Raw genomic sequence first — 26,452 nt, 5'->3', positions numbered from 1 at the left:
CCTTTTAAACCATCGAAGACAGTGATCATGCCGTCCTTAGGGAGGATTATTGGGATTCGGGGAATAGAGATGAGATGTGTTATGAGTGGACGGGCTGAGCACAGACATCACATGTGTCACCAGGCTACAGAAAAGGTAAGCTGCGCCGGACAGTGATGCTGTGCTTACAGGCAAGCCGAGCAGGTGGCAGGAGGGGCTGCCGCGTGTTGGCAGGGAGGTGGGTTGAAGGGCAAATGGGCTGTTTGCATGGGACACACCAAGCCTCCTGCTACTGCAAGGGGAAGAAACATTCCCACTTAAGTGACCTCAGCTGTTTTTGTGTAACTGTGGGATCCAGTGTCCTTGTTTTGCCTTCCTCTAGGCTCTTTGAGGTGTTTAGTTTTGTAGTTTTGTTTTTTGAGACAGCCTTGTTCTGTTGCCCAGGCTGGAGTGCAGTGGCACAATCTCAGATCAATGCTACCTCCGCCTCCCAAGTTCAAGCGATTCTCCTGCCTTAGCCTCCCAGTAGCTGGGATTACAGGTGCCTGCCACTACGCTCAGCTAATTTTTGTATTTTTAATAGAGATGGGGTTCCACCATGTTGGCCAGGCTGGTCTCGAACTCCTGACCTCAAGTGATCCACCTGCTTCGGCCTCCCAAAGTGCTGGCATTACTGGCTTGAGCCACCACGCCTGGCCCACTTTGAGTTTTTTTTGACACTGTCTCCAGATACTCCGATACTCCCCATTGGCCCTATGGCATGGGACCCTTGCTCCTCTTGGTCCGAATTTCCTGTGTCTGTGTATGAAGCTAGTGGTTCTGCCTTTTCTGCCAGGAAGCTCTACCACGTTTGGACTTATGTAATTGATTTGGGGATTATATTGTTTTGATGTGAAATTTTACATTTTTATTAAATCCATCAGTCTCTTTGTCTTTATTTTCAGTGATATTAGAGATTCTTACTCCAGCTCAAGTTCAAAATAATCATATTCAAACAATAGTTTTTGTTTGTTTGTTTTTGAGACATGGTCTTACTCTGTCACCCAGACTGGGTCACTGCAACCTCCGTCTCCTAGGTTCAAGCCATTCTCCTGCCTCAGCCTCTCGAGTAGCTGGGATTACAGGATTGCACCGTCACACACAGCTATCTTTTTTAGAGATGGGGTTTTGCCATGTTGGCCAGGCTGGTCTCGAACTCCTAACCTCAAGTGATCTGCCCGCTTTGGCCTCCCAAAGTGCTGGGATTATAGACGTGAGCCACCATGTCCAGTTACGCAATAACTTTGATTTGTGCCTTTTATGATCTGATTTTTTACACTTAATTTTTTCCTTACAACTTTGAAATATTTTAACGTTATTAAAGTCACATGTGTTTAATGTAGAAAATGCAGAAAAGGGTGAAAAAGAAAATAGAAATCTCCTATAATCCTGTTTCTCACAGAGCCTCACTGTGGGTGTTTTCGAGGAGCTATCTATGGAGAGAAACCATGGAGCTGCGCTCCCACATGGACTGTGATGCCTTTAGACATTTTTAACCTCTCTATTCAGGAGCTGTTAGAATTTCTTATTCCGGAAACACCTACTGAGGTCTTGCTCTGCATCAGGCAGGCCGTGGAATGAAAAGCTTATGGCAGTTCTTGAAGAACGTACAGTCTAACTGATACGACACAACTTACTGGGGGCTAAAATGTGTGGAACAGACAGGATGCAGAAAAGGGCGCTGTGTTTGTGGAGCAGTCTCAATAGCATGGAAACCACACCCTGGGAATCCTCAGGGAGTGCAGAAACTAAGGCAGAGCAGAGCAGCTGGGCCCTTTTGAGCAAGGCGGGGTCGCCCCATTGCAGGGACCTGTCTATCCTCGCACGTTTGTAATACTGAAAATACCTGGCAGAGGCCCCCTCAACTGTTGTTTTATCAAAGTCATCTAGTCTGGTTGCAATTTTTTTTTTAAACTTCCAGGTGAATATTAGAATAATTTTGTTGTTTGCCGGGCATACTGGCTCATGCCTGTAATTCCAGCACTTTTGGAGGATGAGACAGGAGGGTTGCTTGAGGTCAGGAGTTTGAGGCTGCAGTGAGCTCTGTGTACTGTAGTACACGCCACTGCACTCCAGCCTGAGCGAGAGTGAGATCTTTATTTTCTTATAAAAAAGAAAGAAAAAAAAACCCAATAATTTTGTGAGATTACCTCCCCAAAAATCTCAAAGGGGTTTTCAAAGAAATGTATTAAATCTGGTGGGGCGCGGTGGCTCATGCCTGTAATCCCAGCACTTTGGGAGGCCGAGGCAGACGGATCACAAGGTCAAGAGATCGAGACCAACCTGGCTAACATGGTGAAACCCCTTCTCTACTAAAAATACAAAAAATTAGCCGGGCGTGGTGGCGGGCGCCTGTAGTCCCAGCTACTCAGGAGGCTGAGGCAGGAGAATGGCATGAACCTGGGAGGTAGAGCTTGCAGTGAGCCAAGATTGCACCACTGCACTCCAGCCTGGGCAACAGAGCGAGACTCGTCTCAAAAAAAAAAAAAAAAATAAATAAATAAATAAAATAAAATAAAAAAATAGATAAGAAATGTGCTAAATATATAAATATGAAAGTTTTATCTTTATGATATTCTTACATCTTTCTATAGTTTTTTGTGTCTTGTATCTCAGCAGAGTATATAAATTTCCTAATGTAGGTTCTTCTATTTCTTAGGATTATTATTGTTGCTTCGGTTTGTAGGGGAGGCTTTTTTTGGGTGGGTTTTTTTTTTTTTTTTGAGATGGAGTCTCACTCTGTCCCCCAGGCTGGAGTGCAGTGGCGCAATCTCGGCTCACTGAGGCAAGCTCTGCCTCCCAGGTTCAGCCTCCCAAGTAGCTGGGACTATAGGCGCCAGCCACCACGCCCGGCTAATTTGTTGTATTTTTAATAGAGATGGGGTTTCACCGTGTTAGTCAGGATGGTCTCGATCTCCTGACCTCGTGATCCACCTGCCTCAGCCTCCCAAAGTGCTGGGATTACAGGCATGCGCCACTGTGCCTGGCCTTTTGGATGGTTTTTGTTTGCGATTATGAGATCCTAATGAACTAATCTTTAGTTAGATATTCTAAATCTAACTGGTAAGTTTTGATACATAGGAAAGCTATTGATTTCTGAACATTAATCACATATCATAGTATTTTAAGGATTTCTCATTACATCATCTGTAGTTTTGCAATTGAGTACAAACAATACTTATGTTGCCAGTTTTCCAATATTGTATCTTATTACTATTTTGTGTTTTGCTGTGCTGTCTGAAACTTTACAGTAGTGCTAAACTTTAGGGCTTCAAGGCATCTTTTCTTCTTCCAGATTTAAATGTAAATGTGTCAATTTGCTGTTTTTCTACCAAATGTGATGTTAACTGTTTGAGATAGTATTTTTAACAATATTGCAGAACTACCCTTCTATTTCTGTCTACTTTGTCTTTATGAAATCTTTTCAGGATCTATAGTTTCCCATCTATATTGATAAGTAAGGCTGGGCTTCAGCAGTAGTAGACCATCAAAACTCTTCCTGTTCTTCACCCTGTTCCCAGCCCCCATAAACATATTAATAAGTTTGGTCAAAAACATGCTGAAGGCTATGACCAACCAAATCAAAAACATAATGGTTATATTATTCTCATTTATGAAAGTTTGTGAATCAACCCTTCTGCTTCTACCTTCATGTATCTGGATAAACCAGCTCCTAAGAGAGGAGAACATAGGGCTCTGAAAGTAGGAAAAATGGTGGAACAAAGAAATCTTGATGAAGAGGGCAAGGCATGAGTAGTTCAGTGAATGAAGCTATAGTTTTGCTTGTCATCTTGAAACATAGTGGCCACACCTAAATAACAGCTGAAGACCCTCCTGGGTTCGTCCTCTTAAGCAGACATGTGCCTCACATGCCATCTGCAACTCCCAGGGCTTTCTGTAGTGAGAGGAGAATAGAATTTTGCTCTCTGGACTGTAAACAACATTGTGGGGAAAGATAGCGGGGGTGCACCTGGAGGCAGGCTTGGGAGTAGGGACTCAGGTTAGGAGTGTATATGCTTGTGCCTGACCTTGAGGCTAGAAGTGCATTTCCTAATGTGTTCTGCAGAGCCCTGATCCCAGAAGGCTCTGTGAAGAAACGGGTTCCATGTTCAAAGTTTGTGAAATGTTATCTAATCTGTCTCCCTGTTAAGGAATCCCAATGACAGATGCTTCTCAACGAGTAAACTCATCACCTGTTTAACTGTTACCAAAGGCTATTTGTTTATACAGCTATTTACTTAGAATCCCTCCTAACATTCCTAGAAATTCGTGGCTCATGATAAAACATGTTGGGAAACACATGACTGACAGTAATATTAGTAGTCACGACAATGAAGACAAACCATCAGCTATCTCCTCCTGAGCATCGTGTACCAGGTAGTGTTGTCAGCACTGAGCCATGGTGCTGAGCAAGACAGACACGGCTCCTGACCCCACAGTGCAGTAGAGTGGTTACAACCAGGGCCAAAATAATATTAATGTAGGACCCTCCATTGTGCCCCCTTTATTTATTTTCTTTTCTTTCTTCATCTTCTTTTTTTTTTGAGATAGGGTCTTGCTCTGTCGCCCAGTCTGGAGTGCAGTGGCAATCATTGCTTGCTGTAACCTCTAACCCCTAGGCTCAAACCATCCTCCTGCCTCAGCCTCCCAAGTAGTGTGTGCCACCTGCCCAGCTAATTTTTTTAGTCTCCTCTTTTATAAAATGGAGGTATAAGAGTACCCACTTCAATGAGTTATTGCAAAGAACAAAAATGATTATAGTTGGAGAAGGGGGAGTGACATAATCAGGTTTTTTACAAGTGAGTTTCATGGGTTGGAAGTGTGAACAAGATTGAAACTGGGAAGACCAGGGAGGACGGGTTGCTAATGATGATGGCCTGGTCCAGGGGCATTGGCGATGGTAATGGGAAAAGGACAGACATGGGAGATCTGAAATGGAATTGATAGGATGAGAGTGGAGGGGCGACGAGGGAGAGGAAAGGGCCAACAGAACACTGAGGCTTCTGACCAGGCTGGTGGCGTGCATGAAGGTGCACTTGTATTACTGAGGATCTGGGGAAGAGGAGCATGCTGGTGGGGGCAGGTGGGAGGGAGGCACGGAGTTCAGTTTATGTCAGAAACCTTGGCTCTGTAAGCTGCACTGGTTTTGTATTTTTACACTCTCTATTGCCTTTTGCATCTCTTAGTATGTAACCCTTTGCCATCATTCTCAGTCCCCTTTCCTGGCCTCTCCTCCTCTAATCCCTTTTAGATTGTTCTAGGTGCTTCCTGTGCCCTCAACTTAGTTACACCCTCCCCCTAAGAAAGTCTAGTCTCAAGATTTGAAAGCTGCATCTTTGCTGGCGACTCCTAATCTACATCTCCAACCTGGTTCTATTCCCTGAAGTTCCACACTCAGTTCCCTACCATCGACCATGGAGTTTCCGTTCCAGCAGGGGACGAAAGGCAGTAAAGAAAAATTTATTGTATGTTAGACAACGCTAAGGTGAGAAAAACACATCAAGAAAGGGGCAGGAATTGTTGAAAGATTGGAATTTTATTGTATTTTATTGAGGCAATCTCACTCCGTTGCCCAGGCTGGATTTGGATAATGAAAGGTACTATGAAAAAAGTTGAAAGCAGCTAGTGGGATAGAGAGCAAGCTAAGGTACGTGTGGTCAAGAGTGTGTACGTTTGGGGAATTTGCTGCTTTAGCTGTCTGGTTAAGAAAGGCTTCACAGAGTGACATTTAAGCTAAAACCTGAGGATGAAAAAGGCCTGGCCGTTTGAATGTCTAGAGCACACTGTCCAATAGAAACATAATATGAGCCATATATGTAATTTTAAATTTTCTAATACCTATATTTAAAAAAATAAACAGATGAAATTCATTTTAACAATACACTGTATTTAACCCAATATATATAAATTATCGTTTTGCCATGTAATACACATTTTAAAATTGTTAATAAGATATTTTATGTTCTTTTTTTAATAGCAAAATTTCAAGTCAGTATATATTTTATATTTATAGCATATTTCAATTCAGGCAAAGTTTTCATCATAAATACTTGATCTGTGTTACTATTTCATAAAATTAAACAGAATACCAAAAAATCATTTTTTTTCTTTTTTTTTTGAGACAGAGTGACTAGGATGGAGTGCAATGGCATGATCTTGGCTCACTGCAACCTCTGCCTCTTGGGTGTTGGGAAAAGCCCACGGTGCAGGGGACAGCCACCCCAGCCACCAAGAACGACCCAGCTCCAGATGACCATCGTCCTGAGGCTGAGAAACGCTAGGTTGCAAGGATGAAAAAAGCCAGCAACAATTTCCATTAGCTACATCTGCAAAAAAAAAAGTTTTATTCTACTAAATAAATTTAAAAATCATGTTCTAGCTTCCTCTGGATTAGGAAGTATGTGTAACATTGGTTTGCTGTTTCCAAAAGAATTGGTGGGAAAGGTAGAGACTGAAGGCTTGACTTCCTCAGAGCCACTGATAGGGAAAACGCCATCTTCAGGGCAGTGAGACACCTGAGAATGGATGCCTTGCAGCCCTGTACTTACCAGCTGGGAGACTTCTGGCCAGTTCACCTTCCTGGACCCTGGTTCCCTCATCTGTAATGTGGATTTAATAACAGCATCTACCTCATAGAATTTCTGTGCAAAGGAAATGAGTGAAAATATGTGAAAATTATGAGTGAAAAATACCTAAAAGTGTCAGCATGCTGCCGAGCAGGTCTGCGTGCTGTGTGAGTGTTTGCTACTGGTGTTATTCGTGAGTGACATAGACATTTTCCCAGTTAAACATGTTTGTATTCAGATGTTGTGGAAGAAACCTGAAGGATGGGACAATGAACTGAACATCTCCCCTTTGCTGGTGGGCCCAGCATGGTCAGGACAGGGTCCCCGAGGGGCTTTGTCCAGCTTCCTTCCTCCTTTCTGTTCATACAGCGCCCAGGTGTGCAGCGTGGGTCTCCCAGTGGTGCCCACCTGCCAGCACGTTTTGCTTACCTGTCCTTACCCGTGGTTTCCTACTTGCCAGTGTTGGCCCCCAGCCCCCTATAACTTGTCTGCCTCCCAATGGGCAGTGGCAAATATCCTCTGCACAAGGAGATACAAAAATCTGTGTATTTTAATAGAGATTGCATCTCTTTCTTAATGCAATGCAGCTGTGTATATCCTGGATCCATACAGTTCTGAGGGATGGACGCTGGTGACTCCTAGCATTACTCCGTGAGTGTTTTCTTAATTATACACCCTGAACTCACAACCCCCACTTATGGTTTTGGATGATACTGATTTGGTTTCCACTTGATAATGTCCAGAAAAGCTGGCTGGCTTCACCAGCCATATTTGAAATACAACATATATGAACAGTCACTAAAAATCAGCAGGTAGCTAAATGTTTTTACTTTTGTCCTTGATGATATTGCCATCATCTCTACTGTTACCTCCTTCTTCACTTCACTTTTTAAGTGCACTCATTCTGTGAAAACGCCTTTTTTTAAAAAATAGGGAAAGAAAAATGAATTGATTTGATATTCTTAAAAAATAAAAAAAGACCCAAAATATACAGAACCGTTAATATGAAATTAAAGATCTTCTTTCTCAGTGGAAAAAAATTAAAACCACATTGCTGAAGTCTCTCAACATTTCACTTTTAATTTTTCTAATAGTACATTCTTTAAAAGAAGTTAACAACTTCAATTCCAAATATAAGGATTAAATAATGCAAATGAAAAGCTGTCATTTTCAGTGAAGCTTTGCCTAATTACCCTGGAAAAAAGTATTCCTATGACTGAACTGATGCAAAAATCCCTTAGAAAATCTTCATTTGTTGCCTGTAAAGAGTCTTCTTAAGGTCACTTTTACTACTAGACTGCCCCCTTGTTTCCAGTGAAAGAGTTTTGCTTGGTAATGGCTTGTGGTTCCACAGTGTTTTGTGTATGAAAAGCGTAGACTAAGAGATACTACTGAAGTCGCTCAAATTGTAGATTCTGCCATGAAAGGAAGTCCCAACACTGTAACATTTCCCCTTAATCTTCAGCAAGACACATGAAAAAAAAAAGAACTCAAGTCCCAACTGAATCTTTACTTTGATCACCATTTCCAGTGGCATTCAGAGGCTGCTGTGCGGTCAGACACAGAGCTCCCTCGAGGCCCCCATGTGCTTATGAAGTACCCGCAGGTTCTGAGCGTCGGCCCCAGCCCGGGCCAGGGGTCTGCGCACAGAGGCACCTGGTGGCTGCTGGGGCTTCCTCGGGTGAGCCATGGCATGGGAGCCCCTAAGTGCCAAGCTTGCCGCAGTCTTCTTCTCTCAGGAGGCAGGGGAAGAAGCAGTGCTCCCAGACAGGACAGAGAAAAGCCTATGAAACAATGCTCTCCAGTCACCAACCAGTTGCCTGTTCAGAGCTGGAATTTACTGCTGGGACAACAGTGCACTCCGATTTGCTTTCATTTTTTCCAGACGCTTCACTAAGTGGCCGTTGCTCACCTCGAGCTCTTCTGTTTTATCCAATGCAGAGCGGAGCTGGGAACAGAGGAAAAAGCAATGAGCTTTGAGGAACTTGTTTCCTCCAAACATAACAGGGTTCTGTGTTACCAAAATTCCAATCCTACTGAAAAATAAAATAACTTGGACCCTGGTCACTCATGATGCCCTTCCTCCTCTGAAACAACTGGACTCTAGAGAGGGAACATTCTTGGGGATCCCGATGGTTTTCTTTTCTTTTTTTTGAGACGGAGTCTTGCTGTGTCGCCCGGCTGGAGGGCAGTGGCCTGATCTTGGCTCACTGCAACCTCTGCCTCCCGGGTTCAAGCGATTCCCCTGCCTCAGCCTCCTGGGACTACAGGTGTGTGCCACCAGGCTCAGCTAATGTTTTGTATTTTAGTAGAGTGGGGTTTCACCATGTTGGCGAGGCTGGTCTCAGTCTCCTGACCTTGTGATCTGCCCAACTTGGCCTCCCAAAGTGCTGGGATTACAGGCATGAGCCACCGCACTCAGCGCCCCATGCCCCCCCCCCCCACTTTTTTTTTGAGACAAAGTCTCACTCTGTTGCCTACGCCAGAGTACAATGGTGTGATCTTGGCTCACTGCAACCTCTGCCTCCTGGGTTCAAACAATTCTCTTGTCTCAGCCTCCCAAGTAGCTGAGACTACAGGTGCACACCACCACACCCAGCTAATTTTTTGTATTTTTAGTAGAGATTGGGTTTCACCATGTTGGTCAAGCTGGTCTTGAATTCCTGACCTCAGGTGATCTACCCACCTTGACCTCCCAAAGTGCTGGGATTACAGGCATAAGCCACGATGCCCAGCGGGGATCCCGATGGTTTCACAAAAGGTAAGTGAGGCATGAGGTAAACAAACACAAACAACAAGAGCTGAGCCTGAACTGCATGGAGGAGGTGGTCCCCACAGCCCTGGCAGCCAGAGTCCAAGGCAGGAATGCCTGAGGCCAAGACGGCCACATCTGGGAGCCAGGGCCATGGAGCCTGAGAGTCAGGCAGAAGACAAGCTATAGAAGCCACATTAGCAGGACATCATCTGGCCCCACAGGCAGCATGGCAGAGTGGGGGTGCCCTAAGCTGGGAGAACATGGTTTTGGCGGGGTCACAAGAACAGGGTCTACAGCTTTGCTTTCAACCCAAAACACTCAAGGAAGGTTGTTTGGGTCCTGGGACAGAAGTCCCGCCCCCATCTCACCAGCAGAGGCAGAAGCAAGCCCTTTTTGCAGGAGGTTTCCACAAGTTAAGCCTGGAGTATTCCTACAAATTAAAATCACGCATAAGCTCACAAAACACTAAGGTGACAAACCATTTGAGTGAGAGGAACAGAAGCAATAAATGACAGAATTAGACCCCCAAAGACAGAGCATGTTTCAATCGTCAGATATAGAAAATACAACAGCTGTGTATGAAATATTTAAAGAATAAGAATACAATTTAAAAAGAGGGCATACATGAACATGCAGCAAGAAACTATCAACAATGAAGATACTTTTTTAAAAAAAAGGTGAACTGGATAATCTTTGCAAAAACTTTAGGCATTATGCAACAGAGAGAGGTAAGGAGATAGGAAATATGAAAGAGAGAAGGTTAAAAAATGTGGAGACAATGAGAATCTCTAACATCCTCTGATTAGAGTTCCAGAGGGGAAAGTGGAGAGACTAAAAAAGAGGAATTATTTAAGGAGTTAATGGTTGAATATTTTCCAAAATCAATTTTTAAAAAGACTTCATAGATCCAAGAAACACTATATATTTCAAGCAGAAAGATTCCAGTAAACCACATCTAACAGTAAAACCACAGAAAATCGAAGATAACCTGAAAGAAACTAGAGAAGAAAAAAAAAAAAAGGTTCCCTACAAAGGACCCACCGTTAAAACAACAGCTTTTTCAACAGCTCAATGGAAGCCAGCAGATGGTGGCATAATGGCTATAATCATTGAGGAAAATGACCACCACACAGAATTGCATGTCCCTCAATACTACTGTCCAAGAACAAGGATGAAACAAAAACGTGTATAAACAAAAACAGGGAATTCACCACCAAGAAGTCTGCTCTAAAAGAATTTCTACAGTAAATACTTCATGGAGGAGGAAAATGATTCTAGTACAGTCTGAGACACTAACATGACAGACATATAAAATGGCCAATATGTAGTTATGTCAAACAAATATGGGCGATATAAAACAACGACAACAACAACAACACAACAATAGTATTACCTGAGAAGAGGGATTTATGAAGGTCAAAAGTATTTATGTGTGGATGTACATGTATACATACATACACACATACACTATGTGTGAGTGTGTGCATGTCAGGCAGGAGAGTGAAGCTAAGGTGCTCAAAAGTCCTTCTATTTTACAGGAGGGGAGTAAAGATAGTGTTCAACTTTGATATTTTTTTTAAGTTAAATAAGAATGCCCCATATGTGATCACTGAAAAGAATAGAAATTGAATATAAAGTTTATATTTGGAGAGAGAAAGAGGACACACAAAAGACAGGACAAATGGTTATCTGCAGTCAGATGGTGAAAACAAGTCCAAATATACCAATAACAACGGACTAAAGGCTCTATTAAGATGGGTGGATCATGAGGTCAGGAGATCGAGACCATCCTGGCTAACACGGTGAAACCCCGTCTCTACTAAAAAATACAAAAGAAACGAGCCGGGCGAGGTGGCGAGCGCCGGGAGTCCCAGCTACTCTGGAGGCTGAGGCAGGAGAATGGCATAAACCTGGGAGGCAGAGCTTGCAGTGAGCTGAGATTGGGCCACTGCACTCCAGCCTAGGCAACTGAGCGAGACTCTGTCTCAAAAAAAAAAAAAGATACGCAGTTTTCAGATTCAATTAGAAACCACCGCCACCTAGCTATGTGCATCTAAATGAGATCATCTAAAGCATGACAACACAGGGAAGACTGGAAGCCAAGGGATGGAAAAATCAGAAGTAGACAAATACTAACCAAAAGAAAGCTGATGCAGCCACGTGAATACCCGACAAGGTCAACAGCAGCAGGGACCAAAAGGGTCACTACAAAATGACAAAAAGTTTAACTCATCAAGAAGATATCAGAATTTTAAACACCTAGTATCAGTAGCCTCAAAATATATAGGAGAAATAGGGAGAATGAGAGAAATCCACCCTCATCTTTTGGAAGAGCTTGACAAGTCTCTATCAGCTACTGAGAACTTAAGCAGACAAAAGATCTGAATACACACTTCACAAGTTTGATCAGTGGAAGTATACAGAATTTTGCGTCCATAAATCAGAGACTACACATTCTTCCTAAGCAAATTTGAGACATTTAATTTACAAAAGCGAATCATGTATCAGGCCATTAAGCAAGTATTGACAAGTTTCAAAGACCAGATATAACAGGGACGATGTTCTCTGACCATAGCAAAATTAAGCTAGAAAGTTAAATGGACCGGGCCTGGTGGCTCACGTCTGTAATCCCAGCATTTTGGGAGGCCAAGGTGGGTGGATCACCTGAGGTCAGAAGTTCGAGATCAGCCTGGCCAACATGGTGAAACCTTGTCTCCACTAAAAATATAAAAATTAGCTGGGCATGGTGGCAGGCACCTGTAATTCCAGCTACTTGGGAGGCTGAGGCAGGAGAATCGCTTGAACCTGGGAGGTGGAGGTTGCAGTGAGCCAAGATTGTGCCCCACTGCACTCCAGCTTGGGCAACAGAGTGAGACTCTGTGTCAAAAAAAAAAAAAAAAAAAAAAAAGAAAAGAAAAAAAGTTAAATGAAAAAATTTCACATTTTAAAAAAGTAAGGCCGGGCGCGGTGGCTCAAGCCTGTAATCCCAGCACTTTGGGAGGCCGAGACGGGTGGATCACAAGGTCAGGAGATCAAGACCATCCTGGCTAACACGGTGAAACCCCGTCTCTATTAAAAATACAAAAAACTAGCCGGGCGAGGTGGCGGGCGCCTGTAGTCCCAGCTACTCCGGAGGCTGAGGCAGGAGAATGGCGTGAACCCGGAAGGCGGAGCTTGCAGTGAGCTGAGATCCGGCCACTGCACTCCAGCCCGGGCGACAGAGCAAGACTCCGTCTCAAAAAAAAAAATAAAAAAAAATAAAAAATAAAAAATAAAAAAGTAAAGGAGGGGGGTGCCCAAGATGGCCGAATAGGAACAGCTCCAGCCTCCAGCTCCCAGCATGAGCGACACAGAAGACAGGTTATTTCTGCATTTTCAACTGAGGTACCAGGTTCATCTCACTGAGACGTGTCGGACAGTCGATGTTGGTCAGTGGGTACAGCCTGACCAGCGAGAGCTGAAGCAGGGCGAGGCATTGCCTCACCTGGGAACCACAAGGCGGAAGGGAATTCCTTTTCCTAGCCAAGGGAAACTGAGACATACAACACCTGGAAAATCGGCTATGAAGAGAGCAGTGGTTCTCCCAGCACAGAGGCTGAGATCTGAGAACAGACAGACTGCCTGCTCAAGTGGGTACCTGACCCCTGAGTAGCCTAACTGGGAGACATCCCCCACTAGGTGCAGACCAACACCTCACACCTCACATGGCTGAGTACACCTCTGAGACGAAGCTTCCAGAGCAAGAATCAGACAGCAACACTTGCTGTTCAGCAATATTCTATCTTCTGCAGCCTCCGCTGCTGATACCCAGGCAAACAGGGCCTGGAGTGGACCTCAAGCAAACTCCAACAGACCTGCAGCTGAGGGTCCTGACTGTTAGAAGGAAAACTAACAAACAGAAAGGACACCCACACCAAAACCCCATCAGTACGTCACCTTCATCAAAGACCAAAGGCAGATAAAACCATAAAGATGGGGAAAAAGCAGGGCAGAAAAGCTGGCAATGCAAAAAATCAGAGCGCATCTCCCCCTCCAAAGGAACGCAGCTCATCGCCAGCAACGGAACAAAGCTGGATGGAGAATGACTTTGACGAGTTGAGAGAAGAAGGCTTCAGTCAATCAAACTTCTCAGAGCTAGAGGAGGAACTATGTAACCAGTGCAAAGAAACTAAAAACCTTGAAAAAAGAATGGAAGAATGGATAACTAGAATAATCACCGCAGAGAAGACCACAAATGAACTGATAGAGATGAAAACCATGACATGAGAACGACGTGAAAAATGCACAAGCTTCAGTAACCAACTCGATCAACTGTAAGAAAGAGTGTCAGTGACTGAAGATCAAATGAATGAAATGAAGCGAGAAGAGAAGTGTAGAGAAAAAAAGAGTAAAAAGAAATGAACAAAGCCTCCAAGAAATATGGGATTATGTGAAAAGACCAAATCTACGTCTGATTGGTGTGCCTGAAAGTGACGGGTAAAATGGAACCAAGTTGGAAAACACTCTGCAGGATATCATCCAGGAGAACTTCCCTAACCTAGTGAGGCAGGCCAACATTCAAATTCAGGAAATACAGAGAACACCACAAAGATACTCCTTGAGAAGAGCAACTCCAAGACACATAATTGTCAGATTCACCAAAGTTGAAATGAAGGAAAAAATGTTAAGGGCAGCCAGAGAGAAAGGTCGGGTTACCCACAAAGGGAAGCCCATCAGACTAACAGCAGATCTCTCGGCAGAAACTCTATAAGCCAGAAGAGAGTGGGGGCCAATATTCAACATTTTTTTTTTTTTTTTTTTTTGAGACGGAATCTTGCTCTGCCACCCAGGCTGGAGTGCAATGGCCAGATCTCAGCTCACTGCAAGCTCTGCCTCCTGGGTTTACTGCCATTCTCCCGCCTCAGCCTCCGGAGTAGCTGGGACTACAGGCGCCCGCCACCTCGCCCGGCTAGTTTTTTGTATTTTTTAGTAGAGACGGGGTTTCACCAAGTTAGCCAGGATGGTGTCGATCTCCTGACCTTGTGATCTGCCCGCCTCGGCCTCCCAAAGTGCTGAGATTACAGGCTTGAGCCACCGCGCCCGGCCTCAACATTCTTAAAAAAAAGAACTTTCAACCCAGAATTTCATATCCAGCCAAACTAAGTTTCATAAGTGAAGGAGAAATAAAATCCTTTACAGACAAGCAAATGCTTAGAGATTTTGTTACCTCAGGCCTGCCCTACAAGAGATCCTGAAGGAAGCACTAAACATAGAAAGGAACAACCAGTACCAGCCATTGCAAAAACATGCCAAAATGTAAAGACCATCAATGCCAGGAAGAAACTGCATCAACTAACGAGCAAAATAACCAGCTAATATCACAATGACAGGATCAAGTTCACACATAACAATATTAACCTTAAATGTAAATGGACTAAATGGTCCAATTAAAAGACACAGACTGGCAAATTGGATAAAGGGTCAAGACCCATCAGTGTGCTGTATTCAGGAGACCCATCTCACATGCAGAGACACACATAGGCTCAAAATAAAGGGATGGAGGAAGATCTACCAAGCAAATGGAAAACAAAAAAAAGCAGGGGTTGCAATACTAGTCTCTGATAAAACAGACTTTAAACCATCAAAGATCAAAAGAGACAAACAAGGCCTTTACATAATGGTAAAGGGATCAATTCATCAGGAAGAGCTAACTATCCTAAATATATATGCACCCAATACAGGAGCACCCAGATTCATAAAGCAAGTCCTTAGAGACTTACAAAGAGACTTAGACTCCCACACAATAATAATGGGAGACTTTAACACTGTCAACATTAGACCGATCAACGAGACAGAAAGTTAACAAGGATATCCAGGAATTGAACTCAACTCTGCACCAAGCGGACCTAATACACATCTACAGAACTCTCCACCCCAAAACGACAGAACATACATTCTTCTCAGCACCACATTGCACTTATTCCAAAATTGACCACATAGTTGGAAGTAAAGCACTCCTCAGCAAATGTAAAAGAACAGAAATTAGAACAAACTGTCTAATTTCTTAGACACAGTGTCTAATTTCTTGATGTCACAGTGCAATCAAACTAGAACTCAGGATTGAGAAACTCAATCAAAACCGCTCAACTACATTGAAACTGAACAACTTGCTCCTGAATGACTACTGGGTACATAATGAAATGAAGGCAGAAATAAAGATGTTTTTTGAAACCAATGAGAACAAAGATACAACATACCAGAATCTCTGGGGCACATTTAAAGCAGTGTGTAGAGGGAAATTTATAGCACTAAATGCCCACAAGAGAAAACAGGAAAGATCTAAAATTGACACCCTAACATCACAATTAAAAGAACTAGAGGCTGGGCGCGGTGGCTCAAGCCTGTAATCCCAGCACTTTGGGAGGCTGAGACGGGTGGGTGACGAGGTCAGGAGATGGAGACCATCCTGGCTAACACGGTGAAACCCCATCTCTACTAAAAAAATACAAAAAACTAGCCAGGAGAGGTGGCAGACACCTGTAGTCCCAGCTACTTGGGAGGCTGAGGCAGGAGAATGGCGTAAACCCGGGAGGCAGAGCTTGCAGTGAGCTGAGATCCGGCCACGGCACTCCAGCCTGGGTGACAGAGCGAGACTCCGTCTCAAAAAAAAAAAAAAAAAAAAAAAAAGAACTAGAGAAGCAAGAGCAAACACATTCAAAAGTTAGCAGAAGGCAAGAAATAACTAAGATCAGAGCAGAACTGAAGGAGACAGAGACACAAAAAACCCTCCAAAAAAATCAATGAATCCAGGAGCTGGTTTTTTGAAAAGATCAACAAAATTGATAGATCCCTAGCAAGACTAATAAAGAAGAAAAGAGAATAATCAAATAGATGCAATAAAAAATAATAAAGGTGATATCACCAACGACCCCAAAGAAATACAAACTACTATCAGAGAATACTATAAACACCTCTATGCAAATAAACTAGAAAACCTAGAAGAAATGGATAATTTCCTGGACACTTACACTCTCCCAAGACTAAACCAGGAAGAAGCTGAATCCCTGAATAGACCAATAGCAGGCTCTGAAATTAAGGCAATAATTAATAGCCTACCAACCAAAAAAAGTCCAGGACCAGATGGATTCACAGCCAAATTCTACCAGAGGTACAAGGAGGAGCTGGTACCATTCCTTCTGAAACTATTCTAATCAGTAGAAAAAGAGGGAATCCTCACTAACTCATTTTATGAGCCCAACATCATCATGATACCAAAGCCTGGCAGAGACACAACAAAAAAAAAAAGAGAATTTTAGACCAATATCCCTGATGAACATCGATGCAAAAATCCTCAATAAAATACTGGCAAACCGAATCCAGCAGCACATCAAAAAGCTTATCCACCATGATCAAGTGGGCTTCATCCCTGGGATGCAAGGCTGGTTCAACAGATGCAAATCAATAAACGTAATCCAGCAAATAAACAGAGCCAAAGACAAAAACCACATGATTATCTCAATAGATGCAGAAAAGGCCTTTGACAAAATTCAACAGCCCTTCATGCTAAAAACTCTCAATAAATTCGGTATTGATGGAACGTATCTCAAAATAATAAGAGCTATTTATGACAAACCCACAGCCAATATCATACTGAATGGGCAAAAACTGGAAGCATTCCCTTTGAGAACTGGCACAAGACAGGGATGCCCTCTCTCACCACTCCTATTCAACATAGTGTTGGAAGTTCTGACTAGGGCAATCAGGCAAGAGAAAGAAATAAAGGGTATCCAGTTAGGAAAAGAAGAAGTCAAATTGTCCCTGTTTGCAGATGACATGATTGTATATTTAGAAAACCCCATCATCTCAGCCCAAAATCTCCTTAAGCTGATAAGCAGCTTCAGCAGTCTCAGGATACAAAATCAATGTGCAAAAATCACAAGCATTCTTATACATCAGTAACGGACAAACAGAGAGCCAAATCAGGAATGAACTGCCATTCACAATAGCTTCAAAGAGAATAAAATACCTAGGAATCCAACTTACAAGGGATGTAAAGGACCTCTTCAAGGAGAACTACAAACCACTGCTCAGTGAAATCAAAGAGGACACAAAACAAATAGAAGAACATACCATGCTCATGGATAGGAAGAATCAATATTGTGAAAATGGACATACTGCCCAAGGTAATTTATAGATTCAATGCCATCCCCATCAAGCTACCAATGACTTTCTTCACAGAATTGGAAAAAACTGCTTTAAAGTTCATATGGAACCAAAAAAGACCCTGCATTGCCAAGACAATCCTAAGCCAAAAGAACAAAGCTGGAGGCATCATGCTACCTGACTTCAAACTATACTACAAGGCTACAGTAACCAAAACAGCATGGTACTGGTACCAAAACAGAGATATAGACCAATGGAACAGAACAGAGCCCTCGGAAATAATACCACACATCTACAGCCATCTGATCTTTGACAAACCTGACAAAAACAAGAAATGGGGAAAGGATTCCCTATTTAATAAATGGTGCTGGGAAAATTGGCTAGCCATAAGTAGAAAGCTGAAACTGGATCCTTTCCTTACTCCTTATACGAAAATTAATTCAAGATGGATTAGAGACTTAAATGTTAGACCTGAAACCATAAAAACCCTAGAAGAAAACCTAGGTAATACCATTCAGGACATAGGCATGGGCAAGGACTTCATATCTAAACCACCAAAAGCAATGGCAACAAAAGCCAAAATTGACAAATGGGATCTAATTAAACTAAAGAGCTTCTGCACAGCAAAAGAAACTACCATCAGAGTGAACAGGCAACCTACAGAATGGGAGAAAATTTTTGCAATCTACTCCTCTGACAAAGGGCTAATACCCAGAACCTACAAAGAAATCAAACAAATTTACAAGAAAAAAACAACCCCATCAAAAATGGGCAAAGAATATGAACAGACACTTCTCAAAAGAAGACATTCATACAGCCAACAGACACATGAAAAAATGCTCATCATCACTCGCCATCAGAGAAATGAAAAATCAAAACCACAATGAGATACCATCTCACACCAGTTAGGATAGGAATCGTTAAAAAATCAGGAAACAACAGGTGCTGGAGAGGATGTGGAGAAATAGGAACGCTTTTACACTGTTGGTGGGACTGTAAACTAGTTCAACCATTGTGGAAAACAGTGTGGCAATTCCTCAAGGATCTAGAACTAGAAATACCATTTGACCCAGCCATCCCATTACTGGGTATATACCCTAAGGATTATACATCATGTTGCTATAAAGACACATGCACACATATGTTTATTGCAGCACTATTCACAATAGCAAAGACTTGGAATCAACCCAAATCTCCATCAGTGACAGACTGGATTAAGAAAATGTGGCACATATACACCATGGAATACTATGCAGCCATAAAAAAGGATGAGTTCGTGTCCTTTGTAGGGACATGGATGAAGCTGGAAACCATCATTCTGAGCAAACTATCGCAAGAACAGAAAACCAAACACCGCATTTTCTCACTCATAGGTGGGAATTGAACAATGAGATCATTTGGACACAGGAAGGGGAACATCACACACCAGGGCCTATTGTGGGGTGGGGGGGAGGGATAGCATTAGGAGATATACCTAATGTAAATGATGAGTTAATGGGTGCAGCACACCAACATGGCACATGTATACATATGTAACAAACCTGCAGGTTGTGCACATGTACCCTAGAACTTAAAGTATATATATATAAAAGTAAATAAGTCCTGGGTTAAAACCATAAATCATAATGGCAATGTGAAACATTGCTAACTGAAACAGTCTACATCAATACATATGGGCTGCAGCAAGAGTGGCACGTTGAGGGGTGCACCAGGGAAGCAGAAGGAACATCTGGAGTGTGGGAAGGGCACAGGAGACGCCACTGGGTCCCACTCATGTGGACAGATGCACGAGCTAAGCTGCGGGTGAAGAACCGACTCCCAGGATCTTCAGGAAAATGATTTTCTAGAATGGGCAAAGAGTCAATACTACCATCCAAGAACAAGGCTGAAACAAAAAGAGGTATAAACAAAAATGGAATTCACCACCAAGAAGTCTGCTCTAAAAGAACCTTTACAGTATGTACTTCAGGGAGGAGGAAAATGATTCTAGTACAGTCTGAGACACTAGCCGGAAAGACATATAAAATGGCCAATATGTAGCTATGTCAAAGAAACATGGGTGATGAAAAATAACAACACAATCGTATTATCTGATAAGTGGGATTTAAGAAAGTCAAAAGTATTTATGTGTGTATGTACATGTATATATACACATATACATGTAATGTGTGAGGGTGTGCATGTCAGGCTCCAAGAAGGGGAGGGCCCGAGGCTCTGACAGCATTTTCAAGGGATTGCACCGTTTGCTGGTGAGGGGCTAATAACTGAGGTGGCATGGAGGGGCACGTGGGTGAAAAATGATTTTTAAAGAGGAGAGAAGGCCAGGCGTGGTGGCTCATGCCTGTAATCCCAGCACTTTGGGAGGCCAAGGCAGGGGCCAACATGGAGAAACCCTATCTCTACAAAAATGGCCAGCCTGGCCAACATGGAGAAACCCTATCTCTATAAAAATATAAAAATCAGCCAGGCATGATGGTGGGTGCCTGTAATCCCAGCTACTCGGGAGGCTGAGGCGGGAGGCAGAGTTTGCAGTCAGCCGAGATGGCGCCATTGCACTCCAGCCTGGGCAACAGAGTCAGACTCTGTCTCAAAAACAAAATAAAATAAAGTAAATTTAAAAAACAATAAATAAATAAATAAAATAAAGAGAAATGGCATCTTTGGTTTCTCCTCCATAGTCCCTTTCCTATAGTTTAAATACAAAAGGAGTGATTCTTTCCTTTTTTTTTTTTTTTTTTGAAACAGGGTCTCACTCTGTCACCCAGGCTGGAATGCAGTGGCACGCTCATGGGTCAAAGCAGCCTTCACCTCCCAGGCTCAAGGAATCCTCCTGCCTCAGCCTCCCAAGTAGCTGAGACTACAGGCACAGGCCACCACACCCGGCTATTTTTTTGCACTTTATGTAGAGACAGGGTTTCACTATGTTGCCCACGCTGGTCTTGAACTCCTGAGCTCAAGCGATTTGCTCACCTCGGCCTCCCAAAGTGCTGGGATTACAGGCGTGAGCGACTGCGCCCGGCCTGAGTGATCCTATGGAAACATAAATCAACATAAGCCCCTCCTTTGCTCAAAACTCTGCAGTAGCTCCCACTTTACTCACAGGAGGAGCCCAAGTCCTGTCCATGGCCTCCACGGCCCTGCCTCATGGGCTGGGGTGCTCTGACTGCTCCCTCCGCCCCCTCACCCTCTGCTCACCGCTCTGACTGTTCCTTGACAAAGGCAGTGCCTTGCCCCCAGCTCCCCTGCACGTGCTGATCCTTTGCGTGGAAGGCTTTCTCCCAGGTCTGCCTGGCTCACTCCCTGGGCTGTTCAGGCCTGTTCTTACATGCCACAAGAAGGAAAGTCTTCCTTGGCCACCTACCTAGAACTGCCCTGGCCTGGGCCATTCCACATCCCAGCCCCTCTGCTGCCTGTGGTCACTTTGATGGACCTCCCTCTTCCAGAGCGTAGGCTCTATGGAGGCAGAGATTTCCTTCTGTCAAGGTCACAGCTGCATCTCCAGCACCTGAACCTATGCCCGGCATGCAACGGATGCTGTAAATATTTGTTGAACAAACAACTTTGCCAAGTGTCTTCAGTAAGGTAAATTATGTGTCTTAATTGGGAAAGATGGTAATTTGGGAGTGTGACCAGCGTCAGTGACAGCAGCTCAGTTTCTCTAGGGCACTTTCCACAGGGTGACCTGAGGCAGCTGTTGCCTGGCCCTGGTGCCACACCCAGCTCTTGGCCACAGTGGGCCCATGGGCTCCTGGTTACTCTACCTGGGCTCATTCTGCATGACACAAAAAATATTCGGAGCATAAGAGGTCTGGCTACTCCTTTATCTCATTACCTTGATGTTTATGGACAAGACCTATAGGAGATGCTCAAAACTGACAGGTCAACTAGTTGATGCCAACAAGGGTCTGGCCTTAAGCGCTAACTGGCTGAGTCATGCCTTCCTTTATTAAGACACCAGCACTGCAGAGTGGTGTGGGATGATCTGACAATGACCAGCCCGGGGCAGATGTTACAGTAGTAAATCCGCCCTGTACTGTTCCCACTAGAGAAATACTTGCAGCCATTCTCTTCCTAGAAATTGCCTAGGAAATTTACCTCTCTTTGGAGTTTCCGTTTTTCCGCCTTAAGTTCATCTTCTATTTTTTCTGCATTTTCAGCCGCTGATTTGTAACGTGATACTTGACTTTCTAACCTTATTACCTAAAAGGTAGGAAAAAAACATATGTATAAATTGATAGGCCTGTTTTCTTTCTTCAGTTTCTTTACTTTGAGAACAAAGGGTGTGATTTAATAAAATGGGAGAATATACCATGTAAATACTTATAACATTTTGGACTATGGTGTGGGTTTGAGCCAAGCAAGCTATTATTAGTTCTTATTTCTGGGCGACCCCGTGCTGACACGATGGGGACCCATTTCCTCTGACCCCGTCCACCAGGGTCGTTTCCGCAGCGCTGGCGCCTTGCTGCCTGCTTCTTCTCCCACTGCGTGGGGCTGTTCTGTTGGAACCAGAACAGTATGTCCAGGCAGGATGGTACTGGTAAGGGATGGGTTCCACCAGGACCTCAGCTCCAGTCTAATCTCTCCTGGGGTGGTGGGGGTGGGAGGAGGAAAGGACAGGGTGAGGAGTGAAAGGAGGAGGCTTAAGCATGGCATTCCCCAGCCAAGATTCTGAGATGAAAGACTGCAGCAGTGAAGGCCTGCCGGACACCTTCCTTCTGCTGCAATCAAAAGCATGCATCATCTCTACATGAGCTGTTCTCATTTTTGTTTCTATAAACATTCCAAAAAGTTCCAGCCAAGTATACCCTGTTTTTTTCCCTCTCTTTCTAGCTAGAACAAAATTGCCCCAGGGCCCAGTGTGCTAGAGGCAGGAGTGCCCCATGTCTACACACCAGGGAGAGCTGGCCTTGCTGCAAGAGACAGGCTAAAAGCCCAGGCAAGAGGGACGTCCCAGATGATGTGGTTTTTTAATTAGCTAAATTATTTATTTATTTATTTAATTTTTGAGACAGAGGCTCGCTCTGTTGCCCAGGCTGCAGTGCAGTGGTGTGATCTCAGCTCACTGCAACCTCAGACACCCCAGTTCAAGTGATTCTCCTGCTTCAGCGTCCTGAGTAGCTGAGATTACAGATGCCTGCCACCGTGCCCAGCTAATTTTTGTATTTTTAGTAGAGATGGGGTTTCACTATGTTGGCCAGGCTGGTCTCAAACTCCCGACCTTCAGTGATCCATCCATCTCAGCCTCCCAAAGTGCTGGAATTACAGGCATGAGCCACTGCACCCGGCCAATTAACTATATTATTTTTAAAGAACAAAATTTTAAAACACTCCCAAGCCACATTAGCTATTTTCTACAACTAACTGTTGTTGATAAAGGATTAGTATCTAGTATAACAACTTAAATTCTAAGAATTCTTTCCTTCCTACTTGCTCTCTGTAAGAAACGGATGGAAAGACTTGCTGTCCTAACTTATCCCTCTCAGGACATTTTTTGGTTCTAAAATTCTTGGCTTTTTTTGGTCCTCAGCCTTTCAGGGCTATTTCTAGCAAGTAAAACTCCGGTCAATCATCAGTTCTGCCCGTTGTTGCTTACACGTACATTTTGTTCTAATGCAGTTATCTCTTGCTCAGATTTTGCAAGTTTAAATTTGAGGTCGCTGATCTGTCTGTTGGCATCCCCTAAAGGTTGAAAGAGAAGGAAAATCTGTTAAGCTCTTGAGATTTTCAAATATTAAAACAATAGTTACTGGGAACCAAGCCCTTACTTTGTAATCATCTTGCAAATCTGTTAGTTCTGGCCCTACCTCCACAACCTCCCAGAGCTGAGAGTAGAAGGCACTCTCTCCTCATGAACCCAGGCTGGGAAAGTGCCTTCCGCCCCTGTGCTGGGGCCAGCAGACCCCAGATAACAGAGTGCCTATGAGTGAAGAAAACAAAGAAATGGTGGGGGATAGGGAAAAGCGGGGAGAGAGACTGGGCGTAATTTTATCTCCCTTAAGACTGTTTCTAGTTTATTGGCATTAAAAAAGCCTTTCTTTCTTTCTTTTTTTTTTCTTCATACAATCAACAGACCAAAAGATGGCTGTATCCAGCAAAGTAAATGTGGTTTCCATCAGCACATGTGGTGGTATCTTGGCGCACATTTTTGGGCACCTGTTCTATTTCATAGGCTCAGAGAGAAACAGCATTGTTCTGTCCACCTACCCATCCTTGTGCTTCTATTTTCAAGGGCTTTTGTGGGGATGAGAGGGAATGAGGGCATTCTTTGCCGTGACAGTTTTCTCTGCCAGCACAAGTATACTAAAACAGCACATATGAAAGCATTTACTTCTACACAAGAATTGACATTTACTTTGTAGGTCCATTACATGCATGTCTGTCCCGTTTTCCAAGACATCATCTTCAGATCGAAGATTGTCTAGTTTGCCAATCTTCTGTCTCTCCTCCAGCTGCCCTTTGAGTTTCTTAATCTGAAAACACCCACCAGTAAAATATGTTAATTTCTCTATTCTGAATGAAACCAAAAAGCTGAAGTTAGAGCCCATCAGAAAGGAAGCAGCATGTCAACTGACAGAAAGAACTTTCTTTTTTTTTTTGAGACGGAGTCTCGCTCTGTCTCCCAGGCTGAAGTGCAGCGGCGTGATCTCGGCTCACTGCAAGCTCCGCCTCCCGGGTTCACGCCATTCTCCTGCCTCAGCCTCCGGAGTAGCTGGGACTACAGGCGCCCGCCATCTTGCCCGGCTAGTTTTTTGTATTTTTTAATAGAGACGGGGTTTCACCGTGTTAGCCAGGATGGTCTCGATCTCCTGACCTCGTGATCCACCCGTCTCGGCCTTCCAAAGTGCTGGGATTACAGGCTTGACCCACCACGCCCGGCCGACAGAAAGAACTTTCTGTCCATCAGTACTCTTCTCAGAAATACAATTCAATGTACAATGAATGAAAAATGAATTACACTGTAACTCTGGGAGAAAAGTCATTTCTAAAGTGAAATTCTTCTAGGACTCAGGAGGCGACTGTACATGAAATACCTGCAATGTTTAAGACTCAGTGAGTCACTGTGCTATTCACTTTCTCTTTATTTACTAAGAAACCAGAAAGGGCCACTTGAAGCCTTCTGAGGTCCGATATATTGTAATTAAGTCCCCCAAAAGTCGACTGCTTTCTCAGAGTCCAGGCAAGCTGCAGGTGTGTTCAGAGGCGGTTTGCCAGCTTTCAGGGAGGTGGCCTCTAGCTAGCTTTCCTTTCTCTAAGCAAGATAACATCATGTCCAGTCGTCCCTCAGTATCTGTGGGAGATTGGTTCCAGGACCCCCCTCAGACACCAAAATCTGTGGATGTTCAAGTCCCTGATGTAAAATGGTGCAGTATTTGCAAAAACCTACACGAATCCTCCTGCACACTTTAAATCACCTCTAGATTCCTTTTAACACTCAACACAACGCCTACAACTCACTTCATTCGCGTGGATTCAGTGCAGGACTCCATGCAGGGCAAATTCAAGTTTTGCTTTTTGGAACTTTGTGGAATTTATGGTTTATGGTTTTTTTTTGTTTTTTTGTTTTTTTTTTTTTTTAATATTTCAATCTGTGTTGGCTGAATCCACGGATACGGAACCCATGGACACGGAGGGCTGACCGTATAGTTGGAATTGCAGTTAACAGTCAATGACTGCAGAACTTTCTGGCATCTAGTTGGTGGGGTCTCCAGGGGCTTTTCATGTTTAACTTCCAATCTATGAAAATTGTTGCAGGTGATCACCTGCCTTCCTACTCCACACACCAAGCATAGGAGACCCCTAATTAAAAACAAACCAAAAGTGCATGCTGCTTTAAGGAAATAAGTATAGAACTCATGAACGCATATTTTCAAAAGATCACAGGAACTTCAGGAGAATCTTCCTACCATCTTTAGTGCTTTCTCCAATTTTCAGAGAATCTTCAACAGAATGGTAGAAAGTAAGGCAAATATATTTGATTAGGCTTATGAGGAGAAATTAGAGGAAAGTGGTTGTAGAGTGATGTAATCACTATCCTGCATATGAAAAGATCAAAATAGGACAACTGTTCAGTATTTGTTTTTGAGATGGAGTCTTGCTCTGTCACCCAGCCTGGAGCGCAGCGGTGCAATCTTGGCTCACTGCAACCTCTGCTTCCTGTGTTCAAGCGATTCTCCTGCCTCAACCTCCCGAGTAGCTGGGATTACGGGCGCCCACCATCACGCGTGGCTACTTTTTGTATGTTTAGTAGAGATGGGGTTTCACCATGTTGGTAGGCTGCTCTTGACCTCCTGACCTCAAGAGATCCACCTGCCTCGGCCTCCCAAAGTGCTAGGATTAGAGGTGTGAGCCACTGCACCTGGCCTGCTACTTCTTGAGGCAGGAGAGAGCAATGAAGATAAACATGGTTAAAACAACTTTGTTTAGCTGTAACAAAGAAATACCTGTGAGAGAGGGGTGCTGCCCACCAAGGAGCACAAACCTGACTTTCATGGACAAACAACCCATATGGACAAGGGAAGTGCTATTTGGAATGACTCAGTAATGCCCTTGTCTCTCAATGGTTAATCATTAATATTATTAACGATTGATATTTATATTTACTTTAAGTAGCAATTCAGTAAAATGTACCAAATTCAGTTCCATGGCTTTGAGCCTTTGAGACATCCTCATTAAACCTCGTGTGACTCAGGATGTTCTCTTTGGATGAAGATATTCACTTTGGTGTTCTATTTGGATAACAATCTTAAGATCACCAGTTGGCTTGATAATGATTTCCAGGCATGATTAACTTAGGGGTTTTCTGAGTAAGCAAGAAGGAAGGATGGGCAGGTGGTTTCAGGTGCCCTGTTCAAGAACCGGCAAAGTAATAAAAAGATTGTTACCTGTTCCAATAAGCATTCCCGTTCATCAACCAGCTTTTTCAACCTAATATCTAAAGAAATCAGAAAGACACGGGTTTAGGTGAATC

The 26,452-nt window shown here is 43.6% G+C and overlaps 1 protein-coding gene across 4 annotated transcripts in view; it reads right to left on the bottom strand.

The window, feature by feature from the left end:
- Positions 1–7,639: 7,639 nt before the first annotated feature.
- The window catches only part of LRRFIP1 (LRR binding FLII interacting protein 1), a 101,286-nt gene continuing 82,473 nt past the window's right edge, over positions 7,640–26,452 (bottom strand). For 3 of the 4 annotated variants that reach the window (XR_002735052.1, XR_002735050.1, XM_023228721.1), the window contains 5 exons: positions 26,367–26,416; positions 23,837–23,954; positions 23,084–23,163; positions 21,577–21,681; positions 7,640–8,532 (listed from right to left, as the gene is read on the bottom strand). Coding sequence is in view for 2 of the 4 variants with exons in the window: in XM_023228721.1 (XP_023084489.1) it covers positions 8,422–8,532; positions 21,577–21,681; positions 23,084–23,163; positions 23,837–23,954; positions 26,367–26,416 (464 nt within the window). In the remaining 2 variants the exon portion in view is untranslated. The remainder of the gene's footprint in view (positions 8,533–21,576; positions 21,682–23,083; positions 23,164–23,836; positions 23,955–26,366; positions 26,417–26,452) is intronic. The other variant, XM_023228722.1, reaches the window with a different exon arrangement.

This window comes from Piliocolobus tephrosceles, chromosome 11 (genome assembly GCF_002776525.5).
Source record: "Piliocolobus tephrosceles isolate RC106 chromosome 11, ASM277652v3, whole genome shotgun sequence".
NCBI classification, from domain to species: Eukaryota; Metazoa; Chordata; class Mammalia; order Primates; family Cercopithecidae; genus Piliocolobus; species Piliocolobus tephrosceles.
This window is presented reverse-complemented; position numbering and strand designations above follow the sequence as displayed.